Source organism: Lentinula edodes (genome assembly GCF_021015755.1).
Source record: "Lentinula edodes strain Le(Bin) 0899 ss11 chromosome Unknown C8R40scaffold_31, whole genome shotgun sequence".
Classification (NCBI taxonomy): Eukaryota; Fungi; Basidiomycota; class Agaricomycetes; order Agaricales; family Omphalotaceae; genus Lentinula; species Lentinula edodes.
In genome coordinates this window covers 512,294-527,705 of record NW_025764337.1, presented here as the reverse complement: position 1 = coordinate 527,705, position 15,412 = coordinate 512,294, and the positions used below count along the sequence as shown (strand labels likewise).

Sequence of the window (15,412 nt, the reverse complement as noted above, 5' to 3'; positions counted from 1 at the left end):
TTCGGAAATTGTTACACCTTATTGAACCCTTGGGAGTTAGACCAGACCTTGACGGAATCTTGGATATGTTCAGACTTTTTGATGTCTAAGGTGGGGAGATCAGGGTAAGGTCCATGTTCCCTCCTTTTCTTCCTCCACCTGACTTTTCGCTTAGCTCCAGGCCAGGAGGAGGATTGTTCCATGTCCCTACTCTTCCACTTTTGATAGGCCTCCTCTGAATCCTTCACTGGTTGCGGGGTTACTGCCTCCATGGTTGAACATCCGGCCTCAAGGGTTTCTTCCACCTCTTGTTTCATGCTTTCGCTCGCGAAAGCTAGCCATTTGTTGATCCCCATAAGGATTGGATTGTCTGGCCCTAGGTTTTTGTCTGAGGGGAATAACTCGTGTGGACCTGGTTGTCTCAACTCGTACTCCTTGTCCTTCACTTCTTCTAGTGTCACCTTTGTCCTTGGAGCTTTAAGAGAAGCTTCAGGAGGCCGTTGAGGAGCTTCAGGAGGTTGTTGGAGAGTTCCTTCATGTATTTTCTTGCCGTTTACCCCCCTTTCTAGCTCCTCAGTACCTCCCTCAGCGCCTGGTTGGACAATTTCCGCCGCAAGGGCTGCTGAGATTCGGACATTTCGGTCCTGGAATGTCAGATAAAGTTCTTTCCAGTTGATTACTGGGTTGTGCATGCATAGCCATGGTAGTCCTAGCACAATTGGAGCCATGGGGTGTGAGCGAGTTACTAGGAACTCCACCTTGTGAATTATTCCATCTGCAAAGCTGACCTGGTCAGTGTAGGTCTGAGTTATCAATCCTGTGGAGGTAGGTTGCCCATCGAACAGCTCCAAAGGAATACTGTTCATTAAGTCAACTAGGGTTTTGGGGTGTCACATAGCAACAGTTTTGTCTATGAAGCATCTAGTTGCTCCACTATCCACTAGTGTGGCGTATTCTTTGTCTTCGTCGAGGTCAGAGAATGGAAAGCGTGTAAGGATGATGAAGGAGTTGTAGGATCGGGATGTGAGACGAGCTGGCTTGGTTGGCCGTCCCTCTTCCTCAAGTTGAATCGGCCTTGGAAGCTCTCTCTGAGCTCCCTTGATCCTCCACTGGACGTTCCAATGATTCCAGGTTAGGGCAGTCCTTTGCCCAGTGCTCCTTTCGTCCACAATGCATGCAGAGCTCTTGTCTTCATCTCCTCCACTTCTCCGCTCTTTCCTCCCGGTATCAGTAACTCCTGCCCGGAGGACCGCTTTGGTCCATTCTCCTCCATCCCTGCAGTGGCAGCAGTCTTCCTCTTCCCCTCGATTTTCGCTATCATAGTTTTCCTCATCCCCCCAAGCTGCGGAAGTACTTTGTCATCCCTCTTTCCAGTTGGACCTGTTTTGGAACCTCCCTGTCACAGCTGGTTTTGGATTGGAGGTCCAGACGTCAGCTGGATCTCGTTCCCTACGCAAAGGGGACTTATAAGGAGCTTCGGGTGCTAGCTCCAACCCGGTGTCATGCCCTGTCCCTAAAAGCTCCCCTTGTTCACCCTCCTAGACATCCCAGAGATGCTTACCAGCTCCTCTGTACCTCCTAAAGCTCCTCCGTACCTCCTAAATAACCTCTCCGGAAACCCCCATGAACCACGGAACCCCAACCAACCTCCCGACCAATACTAACCTCCATCTGAAGCAACAGTCTCAAGACTCGCGTATGCCATCGGACAATCCCCCCTATCAATTTAGCCTCATGGATTCCGCACTTCACGCCATCCCCATTAGATGCTCATTTATTACAATGTCTCCTTACCTATTCATCCCACCTATATAAGTATCTTCGGTAACATAAACGGGCCCAGCTTGGTATATTTTGAACACACACCCTTTTGCATAGGTCCAGTCCCTGTCCCTTTGTACCTGCTAACCATACGGATTTCTCTTTACTCTCTGTTTCTTTATCTCTGTTTCTCTCAACTCTTGTATATTGTCTCTACGATTGTCTATACAGTCTAATATATGCTTTTACTTCACGTCTAAGCAATCCGAGTGAGTCTCCGAGCTCCCTCGAACAATACTAAAGCTCCCCAATGCCTAATGCCTTGGTGAGCTAACCTCCCCAAAACCTCCTTGAGCTCCCCAATTGCTCCACAAGCTCTGGGACCTCAATCTAGGTAACGTCGAAGCTACCCCCTACGTTGAACTATGTGTCGCTTCTCCATTCCCACCTCCAACACTCAAGGATGTCCACCTCTAACCCCCAGTTCCCGGGACTTCCCCTCCTGGGCGTATACCTTCTCAGGAGCTTACGCACTCAAGACTCAGTCTCTCTATGACCTATTCAATCTTACGTTGATGTTCTAGCGAGTACAACTCCTCCTACGCAACGCTACTAGAATTTGTACCTCTACCTTCCCTACCTACGCCTTAGGGACCTCCGTGGACCTTACAGGAACCCCTTCAAGGGTCATATCTCTCTATCCCAGCCACTACTAGGTCATTCCTGTCCTTGGTCGCGGTTTCCGTAGCTCCCTTCGAGCTCCAGCCTGCTCCTAGCATGCTACAACATAAACTCCTTATACCAAAACCTACCCTAAGACCTATTCTGACCCGGGTCTTACACCCGGGGAAGCGACTCAGCCATCCCTGCAGTGTTTTTTCGCCATGGAGGTTCCTCAAACTCTCCGCTTGTGCACGTACAGCTCCGTCCAGCTTTGTGAACACTCATGCCCACTTGTCGTAGGATCGAGGTTCTTCCCTTCCGGTGACAACCTGTAGAGGCAACCAGGGAGCTACCCCTTTCTTGAGGTATGTCACCAGGGCCTCATCATTAAATCCGGTCAGAGGAGCATATCCACTGAAGCGAATGAAGAAATTAGCGAAGCTTTCCTTAGGCATTTGCTTCATCCAAGTCAGCCTCCTCCATGCCTCGTCTGCTTCATCAATGGGTCCGAACTTGGAACCAAATTCCCATTTAAACTCCATCCAGTCTTCGAGACAGGTATGCTCCCCTCTTAGTCATTGCCAATTCAACATATCGAAGTGGGAGAGTGCTGCACCAGTGAGATGACTGGCTGCCAAAGCGCACTTGTCCTTTTCACAAGCGTAGATGGTAGGACATACTCCAAACATCCTTTCCAAACTGAGAACCCACGTCTTCCATGCAGAAGGGTCGTCACCTGCGAAGCTCTCAATCTTACCAACGTCGAGTTTTGACTCAATGGTGATTCAATTTTTCTCCTCATTGCTCTCCCACATGTTTCATCCTTCGTTGGGGTTTCTTGGAGCTGTTTTTTGGTGCCAACCTTGCCTTGGGTCGTAGTACCAGGGTTGTTCAGGATCATAGTGGGTTGGAGGTGCCCCAGAAGCTCCCCTCTGTCCTCCTCTCTCCTTCCACCATTCCTACCCGACTGGGTGTGTTCCCCTTCATTGGAACCTTCAGAATCGTTATCACCCAATCCCCCTGAAGGTGGTGGAGGGGGGGACCCTCCCCTGCTTCTTCTTTCCTGTTTCCTTTGGTCCCGTCCTCCCTGGCTCAGAGGTCTTTCTCGATCTCTCGAGTAACTTGAGAGGTGTGGGGGAGGTTAGACCCTCCCTTACCTCCTCCACCTGCAGCTACTCCTCCATCCTCTAACACGTACCTTCCTCCCTCTGGTCTTACATACTCCCCTAGCTCTGCTCTTTGCACCTGAGCCCCCCATTCCTGAATACGTTGCCTGTCCACACTCGGGGTGGCAGGTGGCGGAGCTGTTTGTCCTTCCTGAGGGTTCCCTTCCCTAACTCCCATGGGAGTATGTCTAGTAAAGGATATTGGCTCCGTGGCCTGCCAGCTTCTTGGCTGGGGAGCTATCGGAGAGGGACCCCCCCCCTCGTGTCCTCTCTCATTACCATGGGCGCTTGCCTGAATGATCCTGCCATGTTTCCTGTTTTGGAAAACGGTCCCCTAGTCAGTATCCCCTCCGCTGCGAACCCTTTCTTTACCTCCCGGAGTTGCTCGTGAAGCATCTCGATGACTCGAGCCTGTTGTTGGATCATTTTTGTTGACTCTTGAGAGTGTACCGAGTCACTGACCATGCCAGATCGGTTTGTCCGAGCTCCCGTTACAAAGGGAGTTCCAAAAGGAGCTCCCTGCGGAGGTACCGCCTCTTCGTGAACTGCCAACATCCTTTGTTGGTTCGGATCCCTTTGACTCTCCGCTCCCACTGCCTGAGACTGTATCAATACTGACCCTTGATAGGGTATGACTGATGGATTGCTCAGTCTTGGAGGAATGTGTACAGGGTTGGGGACCAACCAAGCTGTCAGATCTTGTCCAGAGATCCGGGATGAATGTTGTGCACCATCCATCCTTACTTCACCGAACTGATATCGTTGTGTTGAGACTGGTGTTACGGGCTTCATTTGCAGGTTAACTCTGGGGGGAGGAGTCAAATTTTGAAGCAGGGCATGTACAATGGGGGAGGTCCCTGAGCATAACTGGGGGCTCCTCGTGGCTGTATTGCCGGGGTTAAGGAATTCAGGAAACTCGTTATTCCTGTGCAATGAATGTTTGCGTGCTGCTAAACGACCATCATAGCTTCGGAACTGCCTTTTCAGGTCAAATTGCTCCAGAGGGAACTCCCCTGCACTCTCTGGTTCACATTGAACCATATACGAGGTTCCCCAATTATCCGCGACCAGTCTGCGACGGAATTCCAAGGCCCTTTCTAGATTCAATCCGGAAAGTTCCTCCGACAGCATCAGAGTGTCTGATTCCGCTAGTAACGTCCGATGTCAGGTCTCCTGCGAACACAACATCGCTTCTGACTCCTCATTCCTCACCAGAAGTTGGTGCATATGTCTCATGGGCATGTATGTATACATCGTCTGTCCACTACGGACCCAGACAGGACTATCCTGATCGGGCATTGATTCCACTGGGGCAAGGAGGTGTGCAGTGGTATATCTCCTTCATCTACGATTTTTTGCAGTGATTATTGCCGTTTGTGAAATAGTTTGGACTCGTGCGAATTCATGCCCAAAACACTTTTTTGGTGCTAGATTCATAAGAGCTCTAGCGTGCTCATTTCTTCACCGTTTGTCGGGATTTTTACCGTGATTTCATGCCAGGGTCTGTATCTAGGGCCCCATGTAATTTGATATACATATATCTACTTTTTTGCTGCCATTGTTTATTGGGGCTCTTCCAGCTCATTTGGATTTTGGTGGCTGTATTTTTCACCTCGTAGCTATAAAAAGTATGTAGATATATTCTTCTATAATATATGGAGGACATGCCAGCCAAAGAACTGTGTTGTTACCTTTATACAGGTGACCTATGACTGTTGCTTCCTTCCTAATCTCACAACCTCTTTCTATGGCTAATGCAAGGCTCAAAAGAGCTCGTCAGTCTCGGGAAGAACGCGCTTCATCACAGCATGGCCCTGCTGCATCTGAAGAGCCTTCAGTTCCTACATTTACTCGGAGATCCAGAGGAAAGAAAACAACCGTGTTGCCTGGTGACAATGCAAACGCAGCTGAGCTTCTTATGAACCTGTCTCATCCACCAAAGTCAAATGAAGTTCTTGAAAGAGAGAAAGAGGAGCGATTGCAAAGTTGGATTGATGGAGAAATTTACCGTCATACCCAACCAAAGACGATCACCAAAGGTGTGTGTGCAGTTGCGCTTTCCATTTTTGCCAGTGACATTCAATCTAAAGAAGCTTCTTCCGTTTCAAATATAAGTCTATCAGAGGCTTCCGACTTATCTAAAGGACTGGATGCCACTCCTGCAACAATGAATGTATCCCAAAAAAAGTCTCATTTGAAATGCAAAGCTGCTGTACTCATCGGAAGTGACAGTGACGATGAAGACCTTGATTCTGACCCAGGTACTTTTGACATCAAGTACGAGGTTACACTTGGCAAGAAAGCTCGTGTTGACTGTGTTCTTGACAACAACACAACTTTCTTGGTTTTCCGTCAAAGAATCGCTTCTGAGATGGGTATTCCTCTGCAACAGTTATCTGCATTAGGCTACATTGCCTCGTTCTGGCCCCGAAGTCCCAAGCCTGTGCCAAAACTTGTTGATACAGATGCTCGATATGAAGACATGGTTGACATACTGGAAGAGTATATGAAGGTTGAATAGACAAAGCACGGCAAGCCCAAGAAGAAGAAGGCATTTAGCGTCATTCTTATAGATACAGGTGGTGAGAGTGACGGGAAAAAGGTATGCAAATGCTAATTCACATTTGGCCATTCTGGCTCTAATTTCTCTCCGATGACACAGAGTAGTAAAGCAAAATCACATGACAATGAAGGACCACCACTCGAGAATAACGCTGATGAGCAGGAGGTTCTAATTATGAGGCAAATTGTGAAGAACTTCTCATGTGCTGAGCATCCAAAAAAGGCATGCTATGTGACCACCGATGGTCCGCATTATGCTTTTACTGCAGGAGATCTTTCAATCTGGGCTGGATTAGTAGTGAGTGTTCCTCTAGTTGATTACCAGCATCATTATATGTCGGTTTCTAGCGTAAACATGAAGCAGTCCTCAAAACACCTCCCGAAGTAATTCTTCAAGGTATTGGTGAGAAAGCAGTCAAGCAAGGAAAATATGGAGTGGGACAGGCATCTACTGCATATGGTGCTCCTCCCCATTGGGGCTATGGTTATCTGCCTCCGCCTCCACCTCCTCTGGGATATTACACTACTCCTACTTATCCTGGTCATTATTCGAACATTCCTGCTCCCAATCCTGTTCCTGTAGCCTTCTCATCTCCTCCATCTTCACCTCAAAAGCCTGCTGAATTTCCTCATGTCAATGACTGGTTGGCAAAGTTGGATAGTGATGAGTACTGGGGGAGGGATAATCATAACTATATTCAGTTCACAACCATCTTCGCACATGAGGAGCTCACCCGTCTCGATGATTTACATCTGATAGGCAGTGCAGATAAGTTGCGGACACTCCTTGCCTGCAACTTAGGCAATGCAAACCGTTTGTGGAAGTATATTGTTGATGATATGGACTCAATTACCAGTGGTGGGAGGTCCTCCAAAAAGTGTCAAACGGCCTAGGCTTCATATCAGGTATGTATGATATGCAATGTCTATCACTGTACTAATTCGGTCCACCAGTTTCATCTGCCCCTTGCTTGCAGTTCCATTCTTTCACCATAACTTAGTTTTTGCACTGTATATAATGCCATGTCATTCAATAGCACATTTTTCAAAGGCTCAATGTAATGATATTCAAGCTAATACAAGCACCTTAGATATACTGACAGTGATGAAACCACGCTTCAGAACTCTCTGCAGAAACAGAGAAAGCTGCTTGTGTAAGATGTATGTATGCATAATTATCATCGTTGTCCTCATTATCCTGTCCAAGAACACCTGCCCTGTGTACATAGGCTTTTATCGAAGAAAAGGCGAGTTCAATGGGGTTGAAATCTGGTGAATAAGGGGGTAAGTACATTATATAGTATCCGCGACCTTCAATAAGGTCTCTAATTGATTCGTTGTGATGAATTCAAGCATTGTCCATGATGATATATGCTCCAGGGTCCATGTCCATGTCCATTCAGTCCAGCAAGCCTTCAAGAAAGGAGAGAAAGCGATGGGTTGTGAAGGAGCCTTCAATGACCTTGGAATAGACCATTCCCCTCATGGAAAGTGCTGGTAGAAGCGAGTACCTATAGAGAGCATTAGTCAAGCTAACGAAGACAAATATAGGAACACACACCTGCGGCCACGAACAAAGAAACACTTCCTTTCTGCTTTGCACCCTTTCAATGCCCATGCCCTGTTTCGAATTGATGTACGTCGATCAAATGAGCTTTCATCAACAAATACAGTGTTTCGTGGATTGCAGTGTCACCCAAATTCAAGGCGGAACTGTGCTCGCCGGTCTTCATTGCGCTCAATTGCAGCCCTACTCAACTACGCCTGTTAGTATGAATTACAAGCTGTATTGGAAGCACACACCTTCTTCATAGTAAAGCCTTGTCTATGAAGTGTTCTCCAAATAGTCGAATCATCAACACTTATTCCAAGACGGCTAGAAACAAGGTCTTGAAGTTCATCAAGATAGAGATCATTTCTCTGCTGGATGTTTCCTGTAAGGAACTTGGCCAATATTAGAACCTGTAAACATCTGGTGAAGCAGAGTGACATACCCCAACATTGGCTGTAGTGAGCTTTCTCTTTTGTCCTCGTATCTCATATGCAGACTCCTTGGTGCGCAAAATATGCCCATTCTTCTTGTATTCTGCAAAGAGGGCTCGAAGCGTGCTTCTAGGGACACCAGTTTGAGCCATTACTTTTGAAAAGGTGCAACGTGTGCCCATATAGATAAGAACTTGTCAAAGATCATCAGAGAAAGGGTGGCCGCGAGACATGAGATGGTGAATGTCGAAAGCAAACAGTGATTGCAATTTGCGGCTCTTGGTAACATGTCATGCGTGATCAGTACACCCTCTTTATACCATAAAAGAATATATCTACATACTTTTTATAGCTACGAGGTGAAAAATACAGCCACCAAAATCCAAATGAGCTGGAAGAGCCCCAATAAACAATGGCAGCAAAAAAGTAGATATATGTATATCGAATTACATGGGGCCCTAGATACAGACCCTGGCATGAAATCGCGGTAAAAATCCCGACAAACGGTGAAGAACTGAGCACGCTAGAGCTCTTATGAATCTGGCACCAAAAAAGTGTTTTGGGCGTGAATTCGCATGAGTCCAAACTATTTCGCAAACGGCAATAAATTGACATCCTCGTTGCATTCTTCATCGATTTTAGCTTCCGCAGCCACTAGGTTCGCTTTTCAAAGTATTTGGATGGCCTGATAGTTAGGAATGTTGACTCTCGAAGGGGGGGTTCGAATCGTACAGCTCCTGATCTGTAGTTAGATGCTTGGTACAGTATATGTAGCCCCGCTTCGCTGCAGAACTCCTTCTCTCTTCCATGGGTATGAGGGAGGAGGGGAAGTATTCCCCTCAAGTTTCGGAACGATCGTCCATAACGAGCCTCCACCTCTAACAATTCTAACATCCACTGCGGGTCCAATAGGACATTGTACAACCAGAGAAAGTCTGATCGGTTTGTCGGGGTCATCAGCCACTGTTGAGCCTTCTCTGGGAGGTCTATTTCCAGTTGAGTCCCCACTGTGAGGAACTGTACCCGTAGGTCTGAAAATTCGAGACCGTCTCCCAATGTTTTGATCCCCATTGACTCCAGGACTTCCCGTAAGACCATAGCTACATCCTCCGGAAGGCACTTCTGGATTCTAATGACGTCTTCCAGTCGCAATGTCATCTCCGACAATGGTTGCACTGGGAAGTTGGTCCTACTATGATGGATTGCATGAGTACGCTCCCAGTTGGGCGTATTCATAGCTGGACTCTTCAAGAGGCTGGAGAGTGAACCTTCTTGTCTCGGAGGAGGAGGGTTAAGGGACTGTACGGGAGGAGTCAGTAACCTCCTGGATGACACCCAAGATTGTTCGGATGCCACGGGCGATACCCTCCTCTCCGGAAGCTTCTCCTGTTTTTGTACTGTGAGAGGGTCCGCGTTTTCCCCTTGTTTTCTTTCTATAGCAGCTACTTAACTGCTGACTTGTCCACCTGCGTTCGAAGCTGATTCCATGTCTAGCTGCGTTACCGGTCCAGGGGGAGGTCCCCTCATTCCCCAGGTGGGAGAATAGGCGAAACCTCCCATGGGACTATGGGCAGGTTGGGCATAACCCATGGAGGTATACCTCCATTGTGGTGGTCCCATCCCAGGGTCCACTGGAGGAGGTTCCTGAGCCGCAGGTTGATGTCCCTCGGGTGTCCTTACATTGCTAGAGGGTTCATCCCCAAATGACTGTTCTGGGATAGACATCAGGCGTTGACCAGCTGCCACCGTGATGGTAGTAGAACTGGCAGCCTGGTTTAACTTTTGAGCTTGTGTTGTGTTTCCACAAGATAAGGCGCTCTTTTGTTTATTCGATCTGAGTTTGGAACTAGAAGGTCGTTCCATTGACGTTGCAGACATTTCGTCGCGACGAGTCCGTTCAGTGATGGGAGAGCTTGGTATAATGTAAGACCTCGGTCAGAATAGGTCTTAGGGTAGGTTTTGGTATAGTGAGTTTATGTTGTAGCATGCTAGGAGCAGGCTGGAGCTCGAAGGGAGCTACGGGAACTGCAACCGAGGACAGGAATGACCTAGTAGTGGCTGGGATTGAGAGATGTGACCCTTGAAGGGGTTCCTATAAGGTCCAGGGAGGTCCCTACGGCGTAGGGAGGGGAGGTGGAAGTAACAGGAACCTAGTAGCGTTGCGTAGTAGGAGTTGTACTCGCTAGAACGTCAACGTAAGATCAAATAGGTTGTAGTTGAAGTGGGTCTCGAACGTGTAAGCTCCTGAGAAGATATATGCCCGGGAGGGGAGGTCCCGGGAACTGGGGCTCAGAGGTGATGTCACGAAGCGGCAGAGGCGGAGTGACTAAGCAAGATGGTGAGGCGGAGCGACTAAGCAGGTCAGCGAGGCGGAGCAACTAAGCGGAGCGGAGGCAAACTGGTCCCAGATAATGACAGAGAGGTCAAGATAAGGGACCAGGCTGTGGAGGGTTGGCTATATATACATAATCCGGTCTGCGAGAAACGACGATGTAATACTGTACAGTTTAGGAACAAGGAAGGTGGCGGAAGCCAGTAGAAAGAGAAGATGGGTCAAGTGGATCAGTAATCGATGGGGGTTTGACAGTGATGGGATGATGTATCGTACAAGTAAAGGTGTCGAGACGGTGAGAAAAGGAAAATGATAGGGGCTGCGTACTTTATGACAGGTGAACTGTCATGAAGTCTCATGATGCGCCCTTTGATGCGCCATCAGCGGTGTGTTCCCATCAATCTCTTTTCACATGTTTATTGTACTTTATTACACAATCATCCCGCTAGTTCCATTTGTTTCCATACACTTCCATACAACTCATCCTTATTCATCGATTAGTTCATTATGATTCATTATCGACTCATTATTACTCGTATATATTGATTCCTCACTCTTGTTCTATATCACATCGTTATTTACAATTGATTAGACAAGAGTAGTATATAAAGGACAGTAGACAGATCCTAGTTCCCCATCTGGACCTCCTGGTCATTGGGCAACTAGGCAAGTACTTGTATCCTTTTAGATACTACTTATCTAACTTGGTCATTGGGCAACTAGATTCCCTTTTGATTACTGGTGTGATTGGCCTCTGACGCTATCCCACTGTTGTTTGAGATCATTATTTCTTTCATCTGTGCTTTGTGCTTGTTTCTGTGCCTCTTTGCTCTGCCACTGTCGCTCCTAGGCATATCCGGACCTCCCGCCTCCCACTTCCTGCCTTGTTGCGACATGAACGTCCTTAACAGAGAAGCAGTGTGTAGTTCAACGTTACCTAGATTGAGGTCCCAGAGCTTGAGGAGCAGTTGGGGAGCTCGAGGAGGTTTGGGGAAGGTTAGCTCACCAAGGCATTAGGCATTGGGGAGCTTTAGTATTGTTCGAGGGAGCTCGGAGACTCACTCGGATTGCTTAGACGTGAAGTAAAAGCATATATTAGACTGTATAGACAATCGTAGAGACAACAGATGAGAGTAGAGAGAAACTGAGATAGAGAAACAGAGAGTAACGAGAAATCCGTATAGTTAGCAGGTACAAAGGGACAGGGACTGGACCTATGCAAAAGGGTGTGTGTTCAAAATATACCAAGCTGGGGCTTGGGGATGTTGCGGAGCTACTTAAATAGGTACAGGAAGTGAACAAGGGAACATCAGGGGCCATGAGGCAGGTAATTGAGATTAGTACTTAATGGGGTTGGTGGTAGGAGGGCTTCTTATGTGTGTCGGGGGAGTTACGCATGTTGGGGAAGGTTTAGGAGTTACGCGTGTCAAGGAAGGTTTAGTGGAAGTGGGGGAATGGTGGTACTGTCTTGGGGAGGTACCAAGGTGGATTGGAAGTGCAGAAGTGTGAGAGCATGTGGCTGGTACTGGGACTGTCCTGGTGGTCGCCAGGACATGACACATCCACTCTTTCTTCTATTGAACAATCTCTTGTAATATCATTAACTACTGAATTCATTGTCCGATTCGGCTGCGCCGGCCAAACCTATCTCTGCTCTTCTTAAATTTCCTACTCTTGTTGATTCCAGTTCTACTGACTCTTTTATTGATACTTGTTACATTTCACAAAATTCTATTCCGACTACCAAGATTTCTCCTGTTAATCTTTGTCTTTTTGATGGTCATTATCTTCTAAACCCATTACCGATATGGCAAATATTGCTGTTCGGTTTCCTTCTGGCGAACTGCTTCTATTGCCCTTTTATGTTACTCATTTAGATACATCTTGTAAAGCAGTATTAGGTTACAGTTTCTTATCCTGCTACAATCCATTGATTGACTGGTCATCTCGAAACATTACGTTCCATAACACTTCACACTTTGATTCTCCACAGATGTCTGTGCCTTCTGCCACCAACATCGTTGATGCAAAGGTTGCTGTTCCGCTACCGGAACCTTTGCCATCAGTTTCACTGACAATTCTGGAAACCCCTCCTGGGGATTCACTTTGCTCTCATTCTCGCTCCCGCTCTCAGTTGAAACGGGCCAAGCCCCTTTCGTCCAAATTTCCCTTTGAACCCATCTATTCTTATCCTATGGTCTCTCAATTTGCTGCTCAACTGGAAACTCCCGAGATCGACATTGCACTTGTCAGTGCTGCAGTCTTTAATAGGGCTTGCAAGGACTCTGGTATGGAACCTATTCTTCTTCATGCTATCCACTCAGAGGTCGCGGCCCGTGCTGCCGACTGCTCCTCCACCACTCCTACTGGCCCTCCACTACATCACTCTATTCTAGAAGAGTACACCAAGTTTGCAGACGTCTTCGATGAGATCGCTGCAGATTCATTACCAGAGCACTGACCTTATGACTTGAAGATTGACTTGGAAGAAGGCGCTTCGCTGCCTGTCGGTCAAATTTATCCCTTGTCTGAAAAGGAGTTAGTTGCCCTTAAAGACTTTATTGACAAACAGCTGGCTACTGGTGCCATTACCCCATCTTCCTTGCCTCACGGTGCTCCAGTACTCTTCGTTCCCAAGAAGGACAGGAAACTTTGGCTTTGCGTGGACTTCTGCGGTCTCAACCGCATCACCAAGAAGGACCGCTGACACGCCTAAATTTTGGCTAGACGTCTATGCTGTGAATTGTGACATTTTCACGTATAGATTTGTATCAAAAGGACTGTAATTGAGACCCAGATTGACAGTCAAAGTCGATACTGAATCAGTCTAATAAGTTGAAGGGACCATATACCCATACTACCACAAGTTGGTCAGTTTACCCATCCCCGATACTACCTACGGATAGCAGTCTACCTGTTCGTCAAGCAGGATTATACCAGACTCGGACTACATCCGAAGGATGACCATTCACGTATGACATACCAAGGGTATTCTTATTGGACCGTACACTGGCAGGAGTTTGGAAGAACTTACTCAAGTGACCATGAACCGAGGATTGACTCGAAATGACTTTCTAGAACTCAGGAATTATCAAATACTCCTTCTAGAACGAGATCATGCATTAATCTAAAAGACTGCGATTTAGTCTAATAGACCAATCAAGTTGCATGGTTGAGTAAAATGACTAGAAGAACGATCGAAAGACTGCGAGGCTCCGAAGACATATCAAATGAATGTCAAAGAGTCCTGACGTAGAAAATATTGAAGAATGCAATTAAATGAATACTATGCGTAACTCCCTTGATAGAGTATAGGCACAATGGGTGTCTGTTGAAAGAGAGAAGCAATTAGTTTAATCCAAATGAATCAGATTGATAGGATTAGAATCGAGGAGAGCTGATTTGCCTCCGGACGAGGTGACAAACGATCGAAGTAAGTGTTGAACAGCAATGACAGTTGAACACCATTCGAGTCATTCTCTAAAACAATTAAATTAAATGAATATCGAAGTACCTACCTATGTTTGGAGGTATACTAGAATCTTGGAACCAATATGGGCCAAATAAGGACATGTAGATTCAAATTAAATGGTATCTGACTGAGCGTAGAAGTTTCCTTGCGGTTCCGAACGTTTATTGTATTAAATTAATTGTACTGTGCGACTCTATATTCTGTATGTATAAATAGCGATCCGATGTATCTGGAATACAAGTGATTTTGGGACGACGTTGCAGTGCTAATCTGTAAAAAGGAAAGACACACTCCCGCCAGACTGAAACCTCTTCGCTAGCAGCCATTCGGGCCCGGCACTTGTGAGTATAGGAACGTCGTGTTCTGCTCCTTGTGACTGTGAGAAGTATATCCAGTTGTTGGGTATTCTTCGAACTTAGGATCAGTCGTTGGTCTTAAGGGCAAATCACGCTGTGTGGTTGTGCCAGCACATAGTTCTAGCCCTCCGTAGGGGTCTGTGTGTTTCGGTTTTAATTTACTTTGATTCAAACCCCCAATTCTTGATATACCCAAATCAATACAAACTAAAGCACAAATCATGCTGAATCTACCTTGATCAAAGGAATATATCGAATCCTTAGAACGATTCAAATTGATTGATCAAAGCTTCGTACTTAGCTCTCAAAGCTTTGCGGAACCTTTGCCAACGCTACCCCTTGCTATTAAATAAATTTGATAGCAGTGAACTCGCATATTGTGTATTAGATTGGTTGGTTGGAGTGCTCATTAGATTCCTTCCTTTCTCTTTCACACAAAAACGAGGCAAGCTCGTTACCGAGAGCCCGGAAGAACACCGAAACAAATTCAGAACCACGATCCGAAGTAACATGATTTGGAACACCATGCTTAGAGAAAACATGAATAACAAAAAGCTCAGCTAGTTGTTCAGAAGTGATAGTATCAAAAGTTGGAATGAAGATAGCTTGCTTGGAAGATCGGTCCACAATGACTAGTGTAGCTGTATAACCATTCGACATTGGCAGTTGCTCAATGAAGTCCATGGAGATAGAATCCCATGGTCGGACCGGAACTGGCAGAGGTTTCAACAAGCCGTAAGGCCGATGACGCCGAGGCTTATTGCGACCGCAAGTAGTGCAGGAGGAGACGTAGTCATGAACAAAGTCTCTGACCTTGGGCCAGGTGTATTGACCACGTACTGCCTCTAGAGTTTGGTTCTGGCCAAAATGGCCTGAGAGTGGATGATTGTGAAAGTAGTGGAGGACTTGAAGGCGAAGATCACCATGATTCGGAACATAAATACGGTCATCAAGGCGTAATAACCCATCACTACCTAAGCTCCAACGTTCATTGGAAGGATCTTTTGCAAGTTCCAAACCAACAATGGAGCTAGGGTCCTTTGGAAGAGCGAGAATGATAGCTTGATGCAGAGCTTCGATATCCATAACGATGGAGGCTCGGAGCATCGGGCCTTCTAAGAAGGTAGCTCGAAGAGAT

The 15,412-nt window shown here is 46.8% G+C and overlaps 2 protein-coding genes across 2 annotated transcripts; one reads left to right on the top strand and one right to left on the bottom strand.

Annotated features, from left to right (window-relative positions):
• Positions 1-5,316: 5,316 nt before the first annotated feature.
• C8R40DRAFT_1173650 (uncharacterized protein) lies at positions 5,317-7,025 on the top strand (the record flags this gene model as incomplete). Its single annotated transcript, XM_046232054.1, has 4 exons — positions 5,317-6,054; positions 6,091-6,171; positions 6,232-6,429; positions 6,480-7,025. 4 exons carry the CDS (start codon positions 5,317-5,319, stop codon positions 7,023-7,025), a joined length of 1,563 nt encoding a protein of 520 aa, XP_046083655.1.
• Positions 7,026-7,823: 798 nt separating this feature from the next.
• C8R40DRAFT_1173649 (uncharacterized protein) lies at positions 7,824-8,266 on the bottom strand (the record flags this gene model as incomplete). The annotated part of the gene is made up of 3 exons (XM_046232053.1): positions 7,824-7,889; positions 7,935-8,075; positions 8,126-8,266. 3 exons carry the CDS (start codon positions 8,264-8,266, stop codon positions 7,824-7,826), a joined length of 348 nt encoding a protein of 115 aa, XP_046083654.1.
• Between the last annotated feature and the right edge of the window lie 7,146 nt (positions 8,267-15,412).